This window comes from Ranitomeya imitator, chromosome 3 (genome assembly GCF_032444005.1).
Source record: "Ranitomeya imitator isolate aRanImi1 chromosome 3, aRanImi1.pri, whole genome shotgun sequence".
NCBI classification, from domain to species: domain Eukaryota; kingdom Metazoa; phylum Chordata; class Amphibia; order Anura; family Dendrobatidae; genus Ranitomeya; species Ranitomeya imitator.
In genome coordinates this window covers 54,736,610-54,759,062 of record NC_091284.1, presented here as the reverse complement: position 1 = coordinate 54,759,062, position 22,453 = coordinate 54,736,610, and the positions used below count along the sequence as shown (strand labels likewise).

The window sequence follows — 22,453 nt, the reverse complement described above, 5'->3', positions numbered from 1 at the left end:
CATGTTTCCATAGCTATATGCATTTTCAATAGTGATGAAAATTATGCATTCCTTTCATCACCATTAAATGAATTTTCTGAGACTTTTGTATTTTTATTCTTATGGAACTAAGATTGTACAGGCTGTAAGTTGCTTACACTGTGCTTGTTCTGCTTGGCATCAGATTCTGCTGGCTCAGAACAGTCAACGACTTTTCCTGCCAGGTTCTTCTCTGCTCAGTTGATGGAGCTTCTCTGTCAATGTCATGTTGATTGACAGCTTTCTACCTGCTGCCTAGCTACATGGAGCCGGCTGTCATTCAGCATGAAGTCAACAGTGACACTCCATTAACAGGGCAGACCAGAAGAGGAAGAGCTGCCTTGAAGAGGAAGAGCTGCCTTTCCAGCAGGACTGGTTTACAAACACTCTGATTTATCTGAGATCAGTGCAAGGCAGAACAGCCAGGAAGTCAACAACTACCAGCCTGTAAGTGTTTAGTCCCATAATAAACAGTGCAAAAGTCCCTTATAACCTCTTTAAAAATGCATTGAGACAAACAAACCAACCTCATTTTTTCACTTGATCTTTGCCAAGTAATGGCTTCTGCTCGGTTCTGTCCAAAATCTAAAGTTGAAAATATAGAAGAGCTGGTCATTTCCATTTTCACCTTTAAATTATTGATATGCATTACAAGTCACATAATGACATAGGACATTTTGATTGGAAGACCTGGCTGGTAGGAAGGTAGAAGATAGAAGGCAGAAAATAGAAGTGCAGACCAAAGGGCTTGAGGCAACACAAAAGGTCTCAGGTGAGCTGAGGAGCGGTGAAGATAAGATTCTTTTAAGCTTTTTTTTTGCCCTCTGTAATCCATGCTGGTTGGTCATCATTTTGCTACATTTACCCAAAGTGAATCACAAGAAAGTTAGATTTTCTTTATTAATTCAAATTCATTTAGCCTCGAATAAATTTGCTGATGACTAATCCTAGTCATATCATGATGTGCAGAGTGTAGTCAAACATGTATGATGTATTTGTATATGTTATGATATAGCATTCTTTTTATATTTGATTACTGATCCATGTTTATCTTTTCTGTAGGAAATTATTACTAAAGGAGGAAAATGGCAAAGAAGCTTTGAGCGCCGAAACAATTGAGATTAAAATATCGAATGACATCATCCAAACAAAAGAAACTGACAGTAAAGCATAGCATGATACAGCCCATTATCACTCAATGAGGGAGATTGGTGATGCACACCCAATGTCAGCACTCTGATGCAGGCAATTATTGGCTAATATTAGCTTTCGATTGTCAGTCCATGTCCATACCTGAACAACTCACATCTATTGTACTTTAAGGTTTTGTTGATTAATTTAGTATGTTTGTCTGACTGATAACAGTATAATTGTACAAAGTTGAAAATGACTGCAAAAATTCTTTTAATTTATTATAAAATAAAGTGTACTATTTATAAAATATTTCCTTTTTTTCCTTGTTAAAAAGACGTCCTGTGGTTGGCAACTCCGCTATGCTAATATATAATGCATACTTTTTTTCTGATAAGTGGCTCATTTACATAAGGTTTAGTGCCAATGACCAGTACAGTCTGTTCATTCCGTAGAACCCAAAAATATATAATGTGTCATGGAAAGTGCTTGGACCAGGCTTATCTGTAGGGATGGGGAAACATGATTGTGGGCAATATAGAGAATAATGTAGCCTTAGATCGTTCCACTTAGATTTCCCGTCAAATAAAAACATTTGGAGTGAATTATAACCATGTTTATTTTTTAACAATTTAAGTTTAAAAATGTTAAAGTTTTATTTTTTTATATGGTCTATGTGAAATTTGTAAAGTTGGGCATGGAAATTTCTTTAACTCCTCAGCCAAGGATTAACATTGAGAGATGTAAACAGCTAACAAAATGGATTTTATCTTTGGTTACCCAGTGGACATACAGGAGATCATCAAGAGTATTTGGTAGTCCTTTATGAATCTAATATGTCTTATGTGTCCAAGAAGGCCAAATTGACAGGATATATCAGTTGTTGCATATAGGAAAAAGAGAACAGGTTTTTTTTTAATTTGCACTCTCTATAGAATGCATCTGGCATTTTATTATTTCCTAAGCTGGAGTTAGATGCATTGTTTAGGGGAGAAAAAAACCCAGATCCTTTTATCTCTTTTCAGAGAACTCTGAAGGCAAAATTATACTCATTTTATATATTACTTTTAGTATACATTAGATTTAAAGGGATCTGAGATTGGAAGCAAACTTTTTTGTTCGTTTTTCCCGAAACGACATCATTTCGTGCTGATTATTACTACAGTTCAACTCTAAGGCTACGCTCAGATAGCTATCACATGTGAGAGAATCGGGTCGATTAAGGTAATGACACTCTGATAAAATTCTGATCCGAGCTTAATTAAAGTGTCAAATTAATGTGATCCGATATGATCTTGGATGAGAGAACCATAGCATAATTGAGAGAGGAAGATGGAAAATACACTTTCTCCATTCTGTGAGTCCACTGATGTGAGACTACACTAGTGGAATCCGATGGTTTCCACGCACCCATAGTTTTGAATGGGTGCACAGCATACAATTTGCCTCTATGATCGAAAGACTGCCGGGGGAACAAAGTTAATTTCATCCCGGTAGCCGGGCTTTCATTGTGGCGGCCTTAGAATGTAATTAGCATGCAGATTAACCACATAGTTGTATGTCATTATCATCTGGAGACAATGCAGGCTCCCATTGAAAGTTTTGGAAGTGGATTTTGGAGTAACATCTGCTCTACAATCCACATTAAAAGTATTGTGTGAACATGCCTTCCGTAATGTTCATGGAGTGCTTGCCTCTATGTGTTTTCTGAGAGCCCTTACACTTCACTCCGACCTCAACTTTACTGCTTAAATCCAACCTCCGAAGGCAATTTTTTGCTACAGTAGCTGAGTAATGTATAAATGCATATTTATGAAATGTATAATAGATTCAGATTTCATTAGTACACAAGTGGGAGCATGCAAGCAAAAAATGACTGCGAAAATTAAATCTCCAAGTTAATTCTTGCAAAATTAATGTAATTATGACACACAGTAGATAGTTCATATAGATTTGTATTATTCAGAGAGGATGTAATCAAACTAAGTAATTCAGACATCACAGAAATAGCTGTACATCCTTATGCTTTAATCATTTTATTTGCATTTTTTTTGACTATGTAGCTTTGCACTGCTGAGCATGTGCAAGAGGTTGTTACTTGGTTCCAAACACATTTTATCCTCCCAAAGACCGTATATTGCTCTGTAAGTCCCAGCTCGTCTGAATATTACTTAGGCAGTATTTTGATTTTAATGAGACGTGTAATGCTTTATTCTCCCTGTGGGGGTGCTGTAGGGAAATTGAACACCTGTGGCATGATGTATTACAGCTGACAGCAGATGGTAGAATCAGCAGATCACCATAATGTCACGTGAACCTGAAAATGACTTACAGTTTAAATCAAGTTTTTATGTTAAATGCATTTTCTTTTTAATTTTGGTTGTTTTTTTTATTTTGTTTTCATATCACAATCTGTAAAAAATAAAAAAATTAAAACTCGAGTAATCTTCACACCGGCCAGTAGGGCTTTTCTACGGGCATATTTCCTGATTTTTCTGGTAATCCACATGAACATTTGCAACAAAGGACTGACTATCTTGTTTTGAAGCATGTAAAATTTCACTCTGAAAGGTTGACGGAGGGAGTTGTGGTATTACCTATTATGAATGGTGGATTCTATACAGCTATGTTTAGAGGTGTTACCGGTCATTGTAATCCTGCCTGTGAGGATAATGAAATTTCTGAAAAGTGTTCCTGAAATAACAGGAAGTATTCTTCTACATTAACCCCCACTGGCCATTGTGAAAATATAAAGGATTCATTTTATATTTTTCTTCTACATAATGTAGTATGGAAATAAAAACTTTTCCAACATGTTTTAAAGAATACATTAAACACAAAAATGATTTAAATATTAGAAAAAAATAAATCAATATCTGATGATACATTCCTGCTAAGCAAACAGTGATTGCTCAAAGGTAATTGCTCTGACTACCGCGCTTCCTACAATAACTAAAATAAAGGATTTGTGGCGCTACGGAAAGTGCCACTATATTTCCGGGCAGTGAGCTGACGATATTAACAAAGACTACATGATGGGTTCACTGGAGTTTTCTTACAATGAACCTTCAAATAACCTTTAGTTGGATTTGGGAGTAATTCCTAATAGGAATATACTCACCATCGGACGCGCCCTGGTTCTAACCGGCAGCCTTCCTTCCTAAGAATGAGCAAGTGAAGGACCTCAGATGACGTCACGGCTTGTGATTGGTCGCGTGACCGCCCATGTGACCGCTCACGTGACCAATCAAATGCCTCGACGTCATCGAAGGTCCTTCACTTGCTCATTTTTAGGAACGCAGGCTGCCGGTTAGAACCAGGGCGCGTCCGAGGGTGAGTATATCAATATTTTTTTTTTATTCTTTATTTTACACTTAAATATGGATTCCGATACCGATTCCCGATATCGCAAACATATCGGAACTCGGTATCGGAATTCCGATACCAGATCAGAAGATCGCCGACCTCATGGCCGACCCCACACAGGGGTCGGGTTTCATGAAACCCGACCTTGCCAAAAGTCGGCGACTTCTGAAAATGGCCGACCCGTTTCGCTCAACCCTAGTCAAGATCGTACTGGTCCTTAATAACCCTTTGAAAGATTTTGTGTCAGACTAGTATGAAGAATCTGATAATGGTGGTGTATGATTTTTTTTTTTATGATAGTTATAAGTATGCATTATATATTAGACTAGCTTTTATAGATTTAAAATATATATTAGAAGATGCAATGTAAACCAGATTCTAGTGCTTTTACTGCTATTGAATGTCACCATTTGTGTAATGGAATATAAAACTAGATACAGTAACTAGCAAATGTAAAACTTCTGACCTGCAAAGCTATGTTTCTGTATGCAGTAGGGGCATGCTGGAAATCTATGGAAGCATTTTACGGAAAGAGAAAGAAATGTTACAATCTATTCATGTATATTTTTAATGTCTTCGAGGGGGAGACAGTTTATAGTAACTTGTAAGATATGTCAAAACTGAAAAAAAAATATTCTTACATTTTTATATGATATTTACAGAGATCTGTATAACTATCGCTTATGTTGTCAAAAACGTGATTCCAAACTGTATTATACATTGAACTGGTTTATTTTCTTTGACACAAGTTGCGATGATTAAAATTCTGAATATTATTGCAAATTATATTAAAGGGGATTTCTACCTTCACATGACTTTTTGAATTTCTTTTTTTCTTTTAATTCCAAAGCATTGTTGTGTGTAATTGAATCTTCTTTTCTTAGACAGATATTTATATCATCAGGTAGATTTTTTTAATTTTCATTGCCTAGAAAATACTTCACTATTGAAGGTCAACGGCACCCAACACTCTTGATGCGAAATGCATGGCCAAGATACATGTAAACCCAAGACAGACACAGATGACCATGAAGAACTTCTCAAAAAAAGAGCAAAGGACATTCCTTTCCCAAGGGGTATTTGGACTTTATGGAAAAATTCACGGTTTATAATGTCTAGTAAATGAAAATCCCACCTCTCACCTAGTCATGAGACTCCAATCTCTTGATAAGTGATGATTTTCGAGATGAAGTATGTCATAAATATATCAAAGGTAATACCCTTGGCATTTATTTTGAATTAATCCCCCAAACAAGGGGTAGTAATGTCCTCTATGGTGATTTATATTCTATCATTGACTTTTTTTCTCTTGTAAAATTACATATTAGATAATTTTAGGACATGCTTTTACTACAGACATGTATTTGACCTCCAAAACAGAACTGGTGGTTGTAATAAAACCCAATACATGGTGTTTTGAGAACCAGGAGAATTAAGCAATCTTCACTTTACTCCTGGACATTGTGACTTTTGGGATCTGTTGGAGGACTTTGAGCACTGACGTTGGGGAACACTGTGTTTAGAGCCTTGGAAAGGGGAAAGTAATGTGTATCAACCTATATTTCGCAACGTTGGGCACCTAATGAGGACACCCTTTAGCTTGGTGGCATTGCGGTAGCTGTTTGATGTCTTGACATAATTCATCTTATACCGGCCTTGGTTCAAGTATAAAAATGTGTCAAAAGAGAAGACGGTTGGGCAAGAAATGAAAATCTTCCACTTGATGTAAATATTTGTGTGAAAAAAATTATTATATCAACTCTTGTAATAAATTTTGCTAGGAATACTTAAGTCATAAAGTCATATGAAGGTGGAGATCACTTTAAATGGTCATGGCTGACATCACAAGGCAAAGACAATCTTAGTTATGTTCAGTTCTAGATGCAACAAAGAATATTCCTAACATGATCTGTCAGTTTTTTTTCAGATGAACACAGACACTTCTTCTTTTGTTCATATGTGCATAGGAATTTAATATTTTTCATTTTCATGCTTTTTTATTATGATTTTTTTTGTAAACTATATACTATGCTATGGGAAAAAAAATACCAGTCTGTTGTCATCTAGCTGTGAAGTTCTTTATGTTCCACAGGTTGTTCAATTGGAAATGTGGTTGGATAAAAGATTCTTTTTCTAAATATTTTGTGGCTATTGATTTAACCGCAGTTTCACACATGATACATCAAAACAAATGTAACATTTCACATTGTTGGTCTGCTATATTGAAAAAAAAAAAAATAGTCATTGACATTGAGAACTTGATGTTTGTATCCATTTTATTCAGTTTGTGTCAAAATATATTTTTAAAAATAAAGGACAGTCACATTTTGTTTTTAGAAAACATTCATATTACAGCTATCAAATTAAGTATTCAAGTGTTAATATATGTCAAGTCCTTTTATTTGCATATATTAGTAGACCCTATAATGACAGCTCTGGCAATGTTTATTTTCAAAGAAAGCATTTATAATGCTCATATAAGAAATATCTATCTCTTCTCTTTCCCTAAAGAACATGTTTATGCATGGTGGATCCCATCTAAATGATCATGAAAATTTTGTAACATCCCTCTCCACAACCTAATGTGACATGTGTAATACTAGTGTCTTCTTATAGAATAGATTGCCTGAATGCAACTACTGCATCTCTGTCTTGAATACAAAAAAAAAATTAATATTCGTAGCCAGCTCAAAGAAGCACTTACTTTTTATTACAGAATCCTTTGTAAATGTACATTACCTTGAAATATTATTCATACCCTGTGTACTTTTCCACATGTATTTCATTTGGATTTTATATGACATAACAACCAAAGAAGCACGTATTTGGGAAGTAGAAAGGAAATGATACATAGGTTTTCTAAATATTTTAAAAATATAAATCTGAATATTGTGACTGAGACTCGTATTCAGACCCTCTGAGTCAATACTTGGTACGACCACCTTTCATTCAATTACTGCTACAAGTCTTTTGGGTTTTGTCGCTATCAGCTTTGTACATATAGAGCAGTGGTCCCCAACTCCAGGCCTCGAGGGCCGCCAACAGTGCAGGTTTTCAGGATTTCCTTAGTATTGCACAGGGGTTGGATGATCACATTACCACCAATGCAATACTAAAGAAATCCTGAAAACCTGCACTGTTGGCGGCCCTCGAGGCCTGGAGTTTGGGACCCCTGATATAGAGGCTGATATTTTTGCCAGTTGTTTTTGACAAACGAGCTCTAGCTCAGTGAGATTGGATGAGCAGCAATTTTCAAGTCTTGCCACAGAGTCTCAATGGAATTTAGATCTTGACTTTGACTGACCCATTCAAATACATTATACTTTTATTTTGATCTAAACCATTATATGTAGCTTTAGCAGTATGTTTAGGGTTGGTGCCCTGCTGGAAGGTTAACCTACTCCCCAGAATAAAGTCTTTTTCAGCCTCCTACAGGATTTTCTCCAGGATTGCCTTGTATTAAGATCCATTTAACTGTCCCATAAGCTTTTACCATCTTCCTTATCCATGCTGAAAAGAGCATACCCACAGCATGATGCTGTGCTGCCACCACCTTGTTAGATATTTGGGATGGTGTTTTTAGGGTGATGTACGGTGTTAAGGTACCTTCACACTGAGCAACTTTCCAACGATAACGACAGCGATCCGTGACGTTGCAGCGTCCTGGATAACGATCTCATTGTGTTTGACACGCAGCAGTGATCTGGATCTCGCTGTGGCATCGCTGGTCGGAGCTAGAAGGCCAGAACTTTATTTGGTCGTCAGGTCGGCGTGATTCGTCGTGTTTGACAGCAAAAGCAACGATGCCTGCAATGTTTTTTCATGGAGCGAACAACCAGCGAGAACGATAAGTGAGTCACCGTTACGTCACACGATCGCTCCTGCATCGTTCTGCTGTTGCCGTGTTTGACGTCTCCTAGCGACCTAAACAGCGACGCTGCAGCGATCAGATCATTGTCTATATCGCTGCAGCGTCACTTAATGTGACGGTACCTTTAGTCTTCTGTTATACCCGCTATTTTGCATTTAACAAAAAAAAATCTACTTTGGTCTCATATTAATTAAACGCCTTCTTTCACTTACTAGCTGTGTCCCCTACATGGCCTTCTGCAAGTTGAAAATATTACTTCTAATAGCTTGCTTTTGAAAAAGACTTTCTTCTGGCCACTGTTTCATAAAGGCCAGATTCGTGGCAAACTTATATTGTCCTGTGGATATATTCTCCTACCTGAGCCGTGGATCTCTGCAGCTCTTCCAAAGTGACCACAGGCGTCTAGGCTTCTCTAAGTAGTGCTCCCCTATCTTGCAATGTAATTTTAGGTGGATGACCATGACTTGGAAGGTTTCAGTTGTACCATAAACCTCCTTCCATTTTTGGATAATCGATTGAACAGTGCTCTGTGAGATGTTCAGAGGTTGGGCTATTTTTTTGTAACCTTTCCCTGCCTTTCTCTTCTCCAAAACTTTATCCCTCACCTGTCTGGTGTGTTCCTTAGTCTTCATGACCCTGTTTGATGCTTAATGTTCTCAAACAAATCTCTGAGGCCTTCACAGAATAGCTATAGTTATACGAAGAACAAATTAAACAGCAGGGTAGACTCAATTTATTTATTATGTGTCTTCTGGAAGCAATTGGTCACTCAGTATTTAATTTAAGGGTATCAGACTACAATACAAGGAACTCAATACAAATTAACATTTCAATTTCAGATTTACATTTTTAAATAATTAGAAAACCACGTATCATTTCCTTTAGACTTTACAAATGCTGGCTACTTTCTGTTGGTATATCACATAAAATACATTTAAGTGCAAAAAAATGTGGAAACGTTCACGGGCATATACTTTTTTTTCAAAGCACCGTATATATAGTGTAGTGGTAGTGCAGTAATTTACTCACCAATTGCTGTTTTCCCTGGTTTCCAGCACAGCTTTGGTCCTCTTCTGGGTCACGTGATGGCTATTCTGTTTGACTGGCTCATATTAAAGTTTATGTATGTGCCAGAAGTCACTTTTACAATGTTCGCTTTTACAATGTACATCTATGGATCCTTCGTCTGATTATTCATAGACTTATATTCTAAAAATGACTTTTGATTCACACATAAAGCCTAGTGTGAGTCTGAAAGTTGTAATAGAAGTCACTTAACCCAGAACAAAAAAAGTTTACGTAGGTTTGGCCATTAACAAAGTTTAGTAGGACTATTCCTTTAAAATGAAAGCTAACTACGGTATTTATATGTATTTGAAAAAAGAGCTTACGATAAAATTCTCTTAAAAAGATTGTCTAAGAGTTATATATTAATGAGCTTTGTACAAAATTAACAATGTTAGAGGTATGAGCTGTTGGTGGGAAGCTGAGTGTCAGATCCCCATTGATCTTTTATTGATGACCTATCCCAAAGGTAGATCCTCTGTCCTGGACAACTCCCTTTGTGTCCACTATGGTTTCCAGATACCAAGATATTTAGATTAAAATTAAATAATGCTTTGTGAGCTCAACTTAATGTTTTTATCTCCAAATGTGACACACAATGCAGAAAAAAAGAAAACATATCCTAACACTAATCGTAAATTGTTTCTCTATCCCAAGCCAATCCGAGAGAAGAAAATGAGTAAAATACGTCACCATGAAGAAAGATTAGTGGGGCTGACAAAAATTCAAATTCACCAAATTGCATTTATTCTCTTTTAATTGAAAGTTCAGACTCTAGAACATAATAAATGAAAGTTTAAGAAAAGAAATCCTTATACTCACCTTACCACTCACATCTCCAGCCCCTTAGTTCTTCACTGTTCCCCATCCTGTCCTTAACACATCTTTTAATTACATTGGCCAAGTATGGGACTAACTTCTCTGATATGACTTGGGCACATAAGGCTATGATGTCATGATGTCACAATGTGTGATAGAACTTTGCTCACACATGCATGAAATCATCCCGGACCTTTTTAGAACTGTAAGTACTGGCATAACATGAAGAGACCCGTGGTTTCAATGTATTATGGCAGTGATAAGAAGACACCCGAAGGATCAGACAGGAGGTGCAGCAGTACAGAGGGACTGTAGAGGTGAGTAGTAAGGTGAGTCTGTCATAAGGTTTTTTCTACTTGAGATAAGACCACAACCTTTCAGCCCTGACATACAGCATTCTAATTTGCTGTATATCTGTTCCTAATCCAGCCTGCAAGACAAGAAAAAGACCTGTTATAATACTCACCTGTGGGGCAGTCCGGTCCTATGGGCATGACTATCTCGATCCAGTACATCCCTTCTTCCTGAGATGCTGTCTTCCTTCTCACTTTGTGTGGATGATGCATCATACATCATTCACACAGTGTCACAGACATTGCACTCCTGCACAGACATATTTTCCTGTGCCCTATCGAGGGCAGAGCAAAGTACTGGAGTGCGCATGCACATTTAGGACAACATTGGATCATTCAGAGATCCACAATGAACTCCTAGGAGCGCGATGCCAGGAATACTGTGTGATTACGTAAGACACGTCATTAACATAAAGCAGATGAGAGGAGGATGGTATCGCAAGAAGAAGGGAGACACTAGACCGAGACAGCGACGCCCATCAGATCCAACCACTCTGTAGGTGAGTCGCCATGGCTGCATGTTTTGCGGCTGTTCAACAGCCACAACACATGCAGGGATTGCCTGTTTGTCAGGCAATTTCTGCATGTGTTGGGCCTGTGAAACAGTCAAGAGACATGCAGCCATGGCGACTCAAAAATAGTATTAGAGCATGCCAAAGATGCTCTATTAACACTCCAGCATACTCTGAGTATGCTCGCCCATCACTAATATTCACCTTAAATATGAGTGGCCAAAATCTTTCTTTATGACAGCTAGCACATGTGTAGATTGTGGAAGTAAGCAAAGAAGAAAATTTACTTTTTCCCTTAAACTCTTCTTTGACAACCACTTTTAAACTTTATGTTTACTCGTCGTGATAGTTCAGTAACTGAACAGTCAAAGAATGTGATTGTATACTTACTAGATAATTAGCCAAATGCCAATTCTGTATCAGCAATTTCGAAACTCTTTACTTTTGTGTCCTCTTCTGCCACTATTGCTCTTCTATCCTTCCAATTATAAAACATAGATGTGCTGCTAACTAAGATGTTCCCACAGGTGTCAATGACATTAAGTTATTCTTCATAGAGACCTTAACATTTAAACAAAGAACTAGCCAAACACATGTTAGAGACTCTGCAAATTTCTTCTTACGCATCTAAATTGGCTAAATTAGATATTTTACTTACAAAGGAAGAGAGAAGACAGCTGAGAAGAAGGAAAAACCAAAGATTTCCAAAACTTTACTCTAAAAATAAATTCATATTCATAGAGAAAATGTTGTGGTCTAAATTGTCACCATTGGATCACTGTTACTTGAAGGGCTGGTCCAGTTTGAAAACACTGGGGATTTTTTTATCAAGTTACAGTGCCTTGCGGAAGTATTCGGCTCCCTAGAACTTTTCAACCTTTTCCCACATATCATGTTTCAAACATAAAGATACCAAATGTAAATTTTTGGTGAAGAATCAACAACAAGTGGAACACAATTGTGAAGTTGAACGAAATTTACTGGTTATTTTAAATTTTTGTGGAAATTCAAAAACTGAAAAGTGGGGCGTGCAATATTATTCGGCCCCTTTATTTTCAGTGCAGCAAACTCACTCCAGAAGTTCATTGTGGATCTCTGAATGATCCAATGTTGTCCTAAATGCCTAATGATGATAAATATAATTCACCTGTATGTAATTAATTCTCTGTATAAATGCACCTGCTCTGTGATAGTCTCAGGGTTCTGTTTAAAGCACAGAGAGCATCATGAAGACCACAGAACACAACAGGCAGGTCCGGGATACAGTTGTGAAGAAGTTTAAAGCTGGATTGGATACAAAATGATTTCCAAAACTTCAAACATCCCAAGGAGCACTGTGCAAGTGATCATATTGAAATGGAAGTATCACTTGTATCATACCGCTGCAAATCTACCAAGACCCAGCCGTCTCTCTAAACTTTCATCTCAAACAGAGAGACGACTGATCAGAGATGCAGACAAGAGGCCTATGATCACTCTGGATGAAGTGCAGAGATCTACAGCTGAGGTGGGACAGTCTGTCCATAGGACAACAATCAGTCGTACACTGCACAAATCTTGCCTTTATGGAAGAGTGGCAAGAAGAAAGCCATTTCTCAAAGACATCCATAAAAAGTGTTGCTTAAAGTTTGCAACAAGGCATCTGGGAGGCACACCAAACATGTGGAAGAAGGTGCTCTGGTCAGATGAAACCAAAATCAAAATTTTGGCAACAATGTCAAATGATATGTTTGGCCTAAAGGCAACACATCTCATCACCCTGAACACACCGACCCCACTGTCAAACATGGTGGTGGCAGCATCATGGTTTGGGCCTACTTTTCTTCAGCAGGGACAGGGAAGATGGTTAAAATTGATGGGAAGATGGATGGAGCCAAAAACTGGACCATTCTTGAAGAATACCTGTTGGAGTCTGCAAAAGACCTGAGACTGGGACCGAGATTTGTCTTCCAACAAGACAATGATCCCAAACATAAAGCAAAATCTACAATGGAATGGTTCACAAATAAACATATCCAGGTGTTAGAATGGCCAAGTCAATGTCCAGACCTCAATCCAATCGAGAATCTATAGAAAGAGCTGAAAACTGCTGTTCACAAACGATCTCCATCAAACCTCACTGAGCTTCAGCTGTTTGTCAAGGAAGAATGGGCAAGAATTTCAGTCTCTCAATGTACAAAATGGATAGAGACATATCCCAAACGACTTGCAGCTGTAATCACAGCAAAAGGTTGCGCAACAAAGTATTAAGTTAAAGAGGCCAAATAACACTGCACACCCCACTTTTCAGTTTTTGATTTTCCTCAAAAATTTAACATAACCATTAAATTTCATTCAACTTCACAATTGTGTTCCTCTTGTTGTTGATTATTTACCAAAAATTTACATTTGGTATCTTTATGTTTGAAGCATGATATGTGGGAAAAGGTTGAAAAGTTCCAGGGAGCCGAATACTTTCGCAAGGCACTGTAAATGTGAAACAATTCTAGAGAATCAAAAAATGTCTCTTGTCACTTGCACCACAGATATGATGCATGTTAGACAATTTTTGGTCAAGTGTTCAAATAGGGGGTATGGACTTGCTGAAAAGGGATATGGCTTATCAGGAAAAGGAACTTGGCTTAAGATGCAGCACCTTGCAGTTAAAAATGCACCAAAAATATGACACCCATTTTTGGTACAAGGTAAGTCAACTAATAGGTAATGCAAAGTTAAATAAGACAGAGTTAAAAATCGTAGACATAGATAACATACAACATGAACCGCTTTATTAAATTTGGAACATTTTAAGACCATCTAGTATAAGTTTGCTCTGTTTAAAAATATCTTTCAATATATGTAAAATAACTATACACTACTTACTCATGTATTTTAATGAGCTTAGGTGCCCCTATTTCTCAATATTAATGTTGTTCACAGATTCCCACAGTGTAGCTTTTGGCTTTTGTTTAGCACAGTATAAAGTTTCTAGTATTGGTAAGTGACCAATGCTGTCCATTAAGTGGACTGGCAGACTCTATATCCCAAAGTGTTGTCAAGGTAGGAGGCTGGCTTTGCTATTGAGACAGAGTCAGCCATCTTGAAAAACAGCACTTGCTATGTGCCATAGCACAACATACTCTTATTTGTCAAAAAAAAGATAAAATTCTAAATATATTGCCCAAGGACAAACTCTGGTATCAGGAGATGAAATCAGGGCACCTTGCTGTTGGGGGTCGAGTTCCCCCCTCTGCACAGGGGGAATCTCAGGCCATCTCCCCTGCGGTCTCCCATTCTTCTCCTGCCGCAGTGGAGCCTGCTCAGCGGAGATGTCGGTCCCAGCGTCTCTCTCAGTCTGACTCTATGCAAAGGGTCATGGCTGCTTTCCCAGCTTCTGCCATTGAAGCCAGTGTTGGGCAGCGGCGAGCAGACGCTTTTGGGACTAAGTCCTGCTTTTCCCCTTCTGAGCATGCCCAGGGTAAGATCTCTCATTGTAGATCGATGGTCACATGCTTAGATACTGCAGCAAGACCTATTGGTTCTCCAGGAAGGTCCTGAAGTTCCTCAGGCTCTGTGGCAGTCTCTCATTGGTCCTTCTAGGAATGTCCTGTACGTGCTGCAGCTATATAAGGTCCGCATGGCCACATGGCCATGTGCTAGTATCAAATCTAAGTTTTGTGCTTTGTACCAGTGTGGTTATGTGAAAATGTATTCAGGGACCCGGCTGAAATAAGCCCCTAGAATACCGGCTTCTCCGGTGAGGAGATTGCGTGTTGCATAACCATTGACTGCTATCAGCTTGGCAGTAAGCTTGTGCTCCTGTGAGGTTAACAGGGCGCAGTGCTTTCCTTTCACGGCTACTCTGTGAGGTAAAAGAGCTAGTCTATACCACCAAACAGTGCCGCCATTCGCTAGCAGCAGGTTCCTCCTGCACGGTGGACCCCGGGCTGCGAATGCACCATTTATAATAAACATCTCTATTTACTCGGTGTGTTCCGCTAGCCCTAACAGAATACTAGCAAAAGGGTCTGGCTAGTAAATGGCGGATGATCAGCTTTTACAGCGGTACATCCAGCAGCTGGAGGGTAGGTTGGCGGCTCTCGAGCGCACAACCTCATCTGTGGATGTTACCGCAGTCGCTTTTCAGGCTGCAAGTGTAGCTGGAGCCAGTTTGTCCTCTGCCACCCCTGCTCCGACTTTATCCCGTCTCCCGCTTCCAGACAAGTTTGCTGGTGACAGTAAGCTATGTCGGGGATTCGTGAGTCAGTGCTCCATACATCTTGAGCTTCTGGCTGCACGTTTTCCTACGGAATGGGCGAATGTGGGATTTATTTTATCCCTTTTGTCAGGCAGGGCGTTGGAGTGGGCAACGCCGCTATGGGAGCGCAATGATCGTGTGGTGCAGAGTGCTCCTCTTTTCCTGGACGCTCTGAAACAGGTCTTTTTGGGACCTCGTGTTACCCACGATACCGTGCTCCAATTGTTGGCAACAACACAGGGTTCGTCCTTGGTCAGCCAGTTCGCCGTCCAATTCTGGACTCTGGTCTCTGAACTGGAATGGCTGGATAAAGTCCTTATTCTGGTGTTCTGGAGAGGACTGGCAGACCATGTGAAGGACGCCTTGGCCACCAGGGAGATTCCCGCCACACTGGAGGAGCTTATTTCTATATCTACCCTCATCGACCTCTGTTTTAACGAGCGGAGGTTGGAGCGGGCCCAGTGTAGGCAGAGGTTTCGGCTGGCTCCCACCTTTGCCAGACCTCTAAAATCTTCCGTTCAGGCGTCCGACTCCCATGAGGCCATGGAGGTTTCTCGAGCGGGACCTAAGTCTCGGACTGCTCGAGTACCCATGATTTGCAGAAATTGCCAACAAGAAGGACATTATGCCAATAAATGTCCACGGAGGTCGGGTAAATGATCACATCTAGAAACCATTGGAAGAGGTTCACTAGACACAGCGGCATTTTCCTCCAAGCTGTCCTTCAAAGGGACAATCATATTAGGCTCTTACTCTCTAACAGTCGAGCTTTGTGTGGATTCAGGAGCAGAGGGGAATTTCATGTCCTCGGCTTTTGCTCTGCGCCATGCAATACCTCTGGTAATGCTCGCCAAACCGGTGACTGTTAGAGTAGTGAACGGGTCGACACTTCCATCTCAGATCACACACCAGACTGTCCCTTTCACATTATCCATGTCCCCTTCCCACCAGGAGATTATTTTCCTTCTTGTCCTTCCCGAGGGAATGGACGAGATTCTGCTGGGAATACTCTGGCTCCGTTTTCACTCCCCACATATTGAGTGGACCTCTGAGAGGATATTGGGTTGGAGTGATTCATGTAACGGCAGATGTGTGAGAGAGTGCGTTCAGGTTTCCAATACCGAGATACCCGCAGATCTTTCTTCCCTTCCCAAATGCTATAGGTCCTATGCAGACGTCTTCACCAAAAAGGCTGTGGAGACCCTTCCGCCTCACCACCCCTATGACTGCCCTATTGATCTCCTGCCTGGAGCAGAACCTCCTTGGGGAAGGGTCTATCCCCTCTCTCGCCCGGAGACAGAGGCTATGTCCCAATACATCCAGGAAAATTTGGCAAGAGGGTTCAATAGGAAGTTAGTGTCAGCTGCAGGGGCGAGATTCTTCTTCGTGCAGAAGAAGAACGGAGAATTACATCCTTGCATAGATTACAGGGGTCTTAACGCCATCACCGTTAAGAATAACTACCCGTTGCCCCTGATTTCTGAGCTCTTTGATAGGCTACGGGGAGAAAGGGTATTTACCAAATTAGATCTGCGGGGTGCTTATAACCTGATTCGCATCCATGAGGGGGACGAATGGAAAATGGCGTTTAATACCAGGGATGGGCACTATGAGTATCTGGTGATGCCCTTCGGGCTCTGTAATGCCCCAGCCGTTTTCCAAGACTTTGTCAACGATATCTTCCGGGATATGCTCTCCACCTCGGTCGTAGTCTATCTGGATGATATTCTCATCTTTTCTCCAGATATTGACTCCCAACGGAGAGATGTTGGCAGAGTCTTCGACCTCTTACGGGCAAATTCTCTCTATGCAAAGTTGGAGAAGTGTATGTTTAAGAAGGAGTCTTTACCTTTCCTGGACTATATCATGTCCGCCCAGGAATTGGCTATGGATCCTACCAAACTACAGGCTGTGATGGACTGGCAAGAACCCCATTCTCTTAAAGCGGTGCAGCACTTTATGGGGTTCATTGATTATTACCGCCAGTTCATTCCTCACTTCTCAACTTTGGTAGCTCCCTTGGTAGCCTTCACCAAGAAGGGAGCAAATCCCAAATTGTGGTCTGAAGAGGTCTCCAGGGCCTTCTCTTCTATTAAGTCTCATTTTGCTAGCGCTCCCATCCTACATCTTCCCGATGTTGATAAGCCGTTTATAATGGAAGTGGATGCCTCATCCATTGGTGCAGGAGCAGTCCTCTTCCAAAAGGATGCTCAAGGTTGGAAGCATCCTTGCTTCTTCTTCTCCAAGACCTTCACACCAGCGGAGAGGAATTATTCCATTGGGGACAGGGAGTTGCTAGCGATGAAGTTGGCTTTCTCAGAGTGGAGACATCTCTTGGAGTCTTCAAGTCTTCACGGACCACAAAAATTTGTTATATTTACAAACAGCCCAGCGGTTAAATTCTCACCAGGCCAGATGGTCCTTGTTCTTCTCCCGGTTCCACTTCACCCTCCATTATCTCGCTGGGGAGAAGAACATTCGTGCTGATGCCCTCTCTCGATCTGTTGTGTCATCTGAGGAGGAGGAAAGGGAGCCTCGGCTTATTGTCCCTTCTGAGAGCCTGAGAACCGTAGCTCCGGCTTCGCTAGAGTCTGTGCCTCCGGGCAAGACTTTTGTACCCATTATTTTGCGACCGGAGGTTCTCTCTTGGGCTTATTCGTCCAGGGTGGGTGGACACTTTGGGCAAAGAGGACATCTGAGCTGCTGGCGAGGACGTACTGGTGGCCATATATGGTCCGTGACATCAGAGATTATATTCAGTCGTGTGTTTCCTGCGCCAAAAATAAGTCTCCTCGACAACGGCCAGCTGGGTTACTCTATCCCTTGCCGGTGGCAGACAGGCTCTGGGAGATGGTCGGGATGGACTTTGTGGTGGGTTTGCCCAAGTCTCGTGGCTGTACCATCATTTGGGTTATCACCGATCATTTTTCTAAAATGGTGCATTTGGTGCCACTTCCACGGTTACCTTCTGCACGGGCCTTGGCAGCGTTGTTCATAAAACACATCTTCCACCTACACGGTATGCCGGACAAAATTGTCAGTGACCGGGGTCCCCAGTTTGCATCTCGATTCTGGAGAGAGCTTTCTCATTTTCTCAGCATTGAGTTAAATCTCCTGCATATCATCCCGAGACGAATGGGTTGGTAGAGAGGGCCAACCAGACCTTGGTCACATATCTGCGACATTTTGTCTCAGCCGGGCAGGATGACTGGGCATCCTTGCTATCGTGGGTGGAGTTTGCGCTGAACAATGCCGTAGCTGACTCCACTGGACAACCCCATTCCTCCTTAACTATGGTCAGCATCCGCGGGTAACTGTGCCTATGCCCATGTCTTCCACCAACTCCAGGGTGGCAGACTGGGCTCTGGAAGCACGGGATATTTGGAACCGCACTCAGAATGCCATTCAGGCCACCAAGATGAGAGTGAGGTCCTCCGCCGATGCACATCGGTGCCCCACTCCGACCTTTGCTCCTGGCGACTTGGTGTGGCTCTCCGCCCGTAACATCAGACTGCGAGTTGAGTCCACTAAGTTTGCACTTCGCTACTTGGGTCCTTTCAAGGTCCTCGAACAGGTTAACACTGTGGTCTATCGTTTAGCCCTTCCGCCACGCCTGGGTATCACCGACACCTTTCATCTGTCCCTCTTGAAACCCGTATACATGTCCCAGTTTTCCGAGTCATCTGCTGGGACATCGGGTTCGTCTACGGATGATTACGAGGTGAACGCTATTTTGGGGTGCAAGGTGGTACGTGGCAAAAATTTTTATTTGGTGGACTGGAAGGGTTATGGTCCTGAGGACAGGTCCTGGGAGCCTGCTGAGCACATTCGGGCTCCGCAGCTCATTGCTGCCTTCGAGCATAGCGAGGTCCAAGGAGGGGGGGCCCTGGGGGGTATTTTTAGGGGTCGAGTTCCCGCCTCTACACAGGGGGAATCTCGGGCCATCTCTGCTGCGGTCTCTCATTCTTCTCCTGCCGCAGTGGAGCCTGCTCAGCGGAGACGTCGGTCCCAGTGTCTCGCTCAGTCTGACTCTGTGCAAAAGGTTACTGCTGCTTATCCAGCTTCTGCCATTGAAGCCAGTGTTGGGCAGCGGCGAGCAGACGCTTTTGGGACTAAGTCCTGCTTTTCCCCTTCTGAGCGTGCCCAGGGTAAGATCTCTCATTGGAGATCGAGGGTCACATGCTTAGATAGTGCAGCAAGACCCATTGGTTCTCCAGGAAGGTCCTGAAGTTCCTCAGGCTCTGTGGCAGTCTCTCACTGGTCCTTCCAGTGTGCCCTGAGCATGGCACGGGAGTGCCGCTCCATCTCCTCTTCTCGCTATGAACCCAGGACCTCTCAGGTCCAGTACTCCAGGCTCCACAGGAACATTAGGACTCAACTGTCCATCATCCACCATCACTCTATTGAGGCTTAACCTACTTGGCATTAGTGCGCCGTCTCTACAGGACTATCCAGAACGCTTAGTCCGGCTAAATCTAATAGGGCATATAGATCTACCATCTCCCGTATACCCTTTTGGACTGTACCCGACACCACTACTACAGGATACCTTGGGACCACGGTGTGTCAGACTGAGTTTCCTTAGACATATAATCCACTCAGCATTTACTTCAACACTGTGCAGTCGAGTACTTCGACACTGGAGCGCCCTCCCTAGACATTACAGAGACAGGACTCGCACTAGAGAAGTTGCCCTTCTACTTCCTTTAATTGCCGTATATGTACATATCACTGGAAACCAAGCAACCCCATGAGTAAGACCCTGGTGGGTCGAAACGTTGGGTTTGGTCTGATTTGAACACATCTGTTCCTATATTTCTATGACTACCTCTTTTTGGCTACAATAAATGTGTTGAAAAACCTTTTTGCATCACATCAAGTCTGAGTGCGGTATTTTTTTGATATGACTATTCGGGCCTTCGGGTCTGTCTTACCAGCACCTTGAGTAATTCCGATCTGAGTGCATACCATTATTTCCCATATAGTCTATACCGCCAAACAGTGCTGCCATTCACTAGCTGCAGGTTCCTCCTGTACGGTGGACCCCGGGCTGCGAACGCACCCTTTATAATAAACATCTCTATTTACTCGGTGCGTTCCGCTAGCCCTAACACCTTGCTAATTGACATTTATAAATAAATGAATATCTTAGTTTATACATTAGAACTAAGCAGTTCAATGTGATGCAAATTGAATTTGTGTTGTATTTTAGGAAATTCCCTTGACCAGGGGAATTTGATCAATTTATGTTTTAATTTTTGTCAATAGTGAAACAAAATGCCCCCCATTTTACACAAATTACATTTGCATTAGCTAGAGAAGGCTATCGTGACCCCATAGGCTTAACCATAATTCTTGGCAGCTAACACAACATATTGTATACCTTAGCCATCATAACTTGTTAATAAAGTAGAACAGTGATTTCTCTAGCCATTTTGTGGTGAATCTGGATAGTGGGATTACATCATAGCTTAGAAATAGAGATAGGGAGAGAAAGCCATAAAACACTGAATAAACATTATACATGCATGAAACAGAAGAGCAATGAAAAATAGTTATACTTCTTTGACCCATAGCCATATATTTTGATGTTACTTGAACATTAGTATGATTTTTCTTACATTAATGGGCTTGCTCATTAGAATCTTAGGAGACCTCCGTGACTTACACAAGTCTTTTCAGGGCTATTAAAGGCTTTACAATAGTTGCAATTTGTGGCAAATTGATTTTCTACAAATTGAATTTTTGGGAAACATTTGTTGAAGCACGTGAGTTCTCATTTAAAAAGATTTGCTCATTTCTGGCGCAAATGTAAAGTCTGTTGTTGCTTTTTAAACTGGACAACCTCTTTAAAGGTTTTATCTTTCAAATCTAAGTTGGTATTTATAATTATTTTTCACCAGATCTGTAAAAACTCCATCAGAGTTGGCTTCTCCCTCTCTAACTGAATGTGAAGGCTGCATGAGATCTGCAGCTTCTGATTAATTGCAGATGTCAGGAGACATCTACTCCAAAAGTTGATGCCTTGAGACCAATGGGGGAAACAGTACAGATTGTGGAGCAATGGTGCCAGGTTGGTAGTATAGGATTTCTTTTTTAGGACATACTTCTGATACCCATCGGAAATAAATGTTATGGTAGGGTAAAACCCTTTGTGCGTAATGTATAATATAACATATTCAAGGATGGAGGATGTCAAAGTTTTGATTGTTCCTTGGATCCTTGGATTTCAGAAAAGGACTTTGACCAGCCCTAACTTTAATCTTGCATTCTACTTTCTAATTTGATTTAATCATTGGTTATACATTTGTTGTTGCTTTTCCTATTTATTGAATCTTCTTAGAAGAGACCAACCATTTCTACAAAAATCAACTGTTATATGAGACTAAACCAGCACTTCATAGAGTTGGCAGAAATGAATCCCTATTCGCAGATTTCTTCCAGTGACACAAGGTACCCTGTGTCTCTAGAGATGATCCTGAAATAAACAGGTTTTTGCAACATTTATTAAATTACATGGTTATATATTTGTAGAAGTAGATCATGCCCCTCACCCTGTATTCCACAGTGTCTCTCATATAGATTTACCACATTCTAGGAGTTCTGAGTCAACATGAGAGCAAATACAATATGTTGGCATACTTTCAAAATAAATCAGCATGTATTTTCAAAGCTTCTCGCAAATTGAGAATTACAAATGAATCTAACAACATAAAACTCGGTATGTCTCCGGAGTAAATTGGAAGCCTATGGAGGTACAGAGCCGATGCATTATTACAGCACTGTGTGACCCATAATCCCATAAGTTATTGTAGTACAACATAAAAAAATTAAATGTGCAACTCAAGTTTTATATTTGGAAATTATATACCATAACATTGAAAAACTTCAGACAACTTCTGGAATAGTTTGTATCAACTGTTCCAAAAGTAATGTGTCAGTCTCCTGCATCTTTTTACTTCTTGAAAGTGTAGTCATAACTCATTTCTAGATGCTGTTTTTAATTACTGATTCATTAACAGCTTTAAATCTTTGAAAATATAATAATTATGCAGGAGTTTGTGTCATTTTCTGAAATTTT

The 22,453-nt window shown here is 40.8% G+C and overlaps 1 protein-coding gene across 3 annotated transcripts in view; it reads left to right on the top strand.

Moving 5' to 3' along the window:
• The window catches only part of NCAM2 (neural cell adhesion molecule 2), a 627,216-nt gene extending 620,563 nt beyond the window's left edge, over window positions 1–6,653 (top strand). Inside the window, exon 17 of one of the 3 annotated variants that reach the window (XM_069760881.1) lies at window positions 1,081–6,653. In XM_069760881.1, the coding sequence (XP_069616982.1) occupies window positions 1,081–1,192 (112 nt within the window). In that variant the 3' untranslated portion in view covers window positions 1,193–6,653. The remainder of the gene's footprint in view (window positions 1–1,080) is intronic. The other 2 variants (XM_069760880.1, XM_069760882.1) reach the window with 2 other exon arrangements.
• The last annotated feature ends 15,800 nt before the right edge of the window (window positions 6,654–22,453 follow it).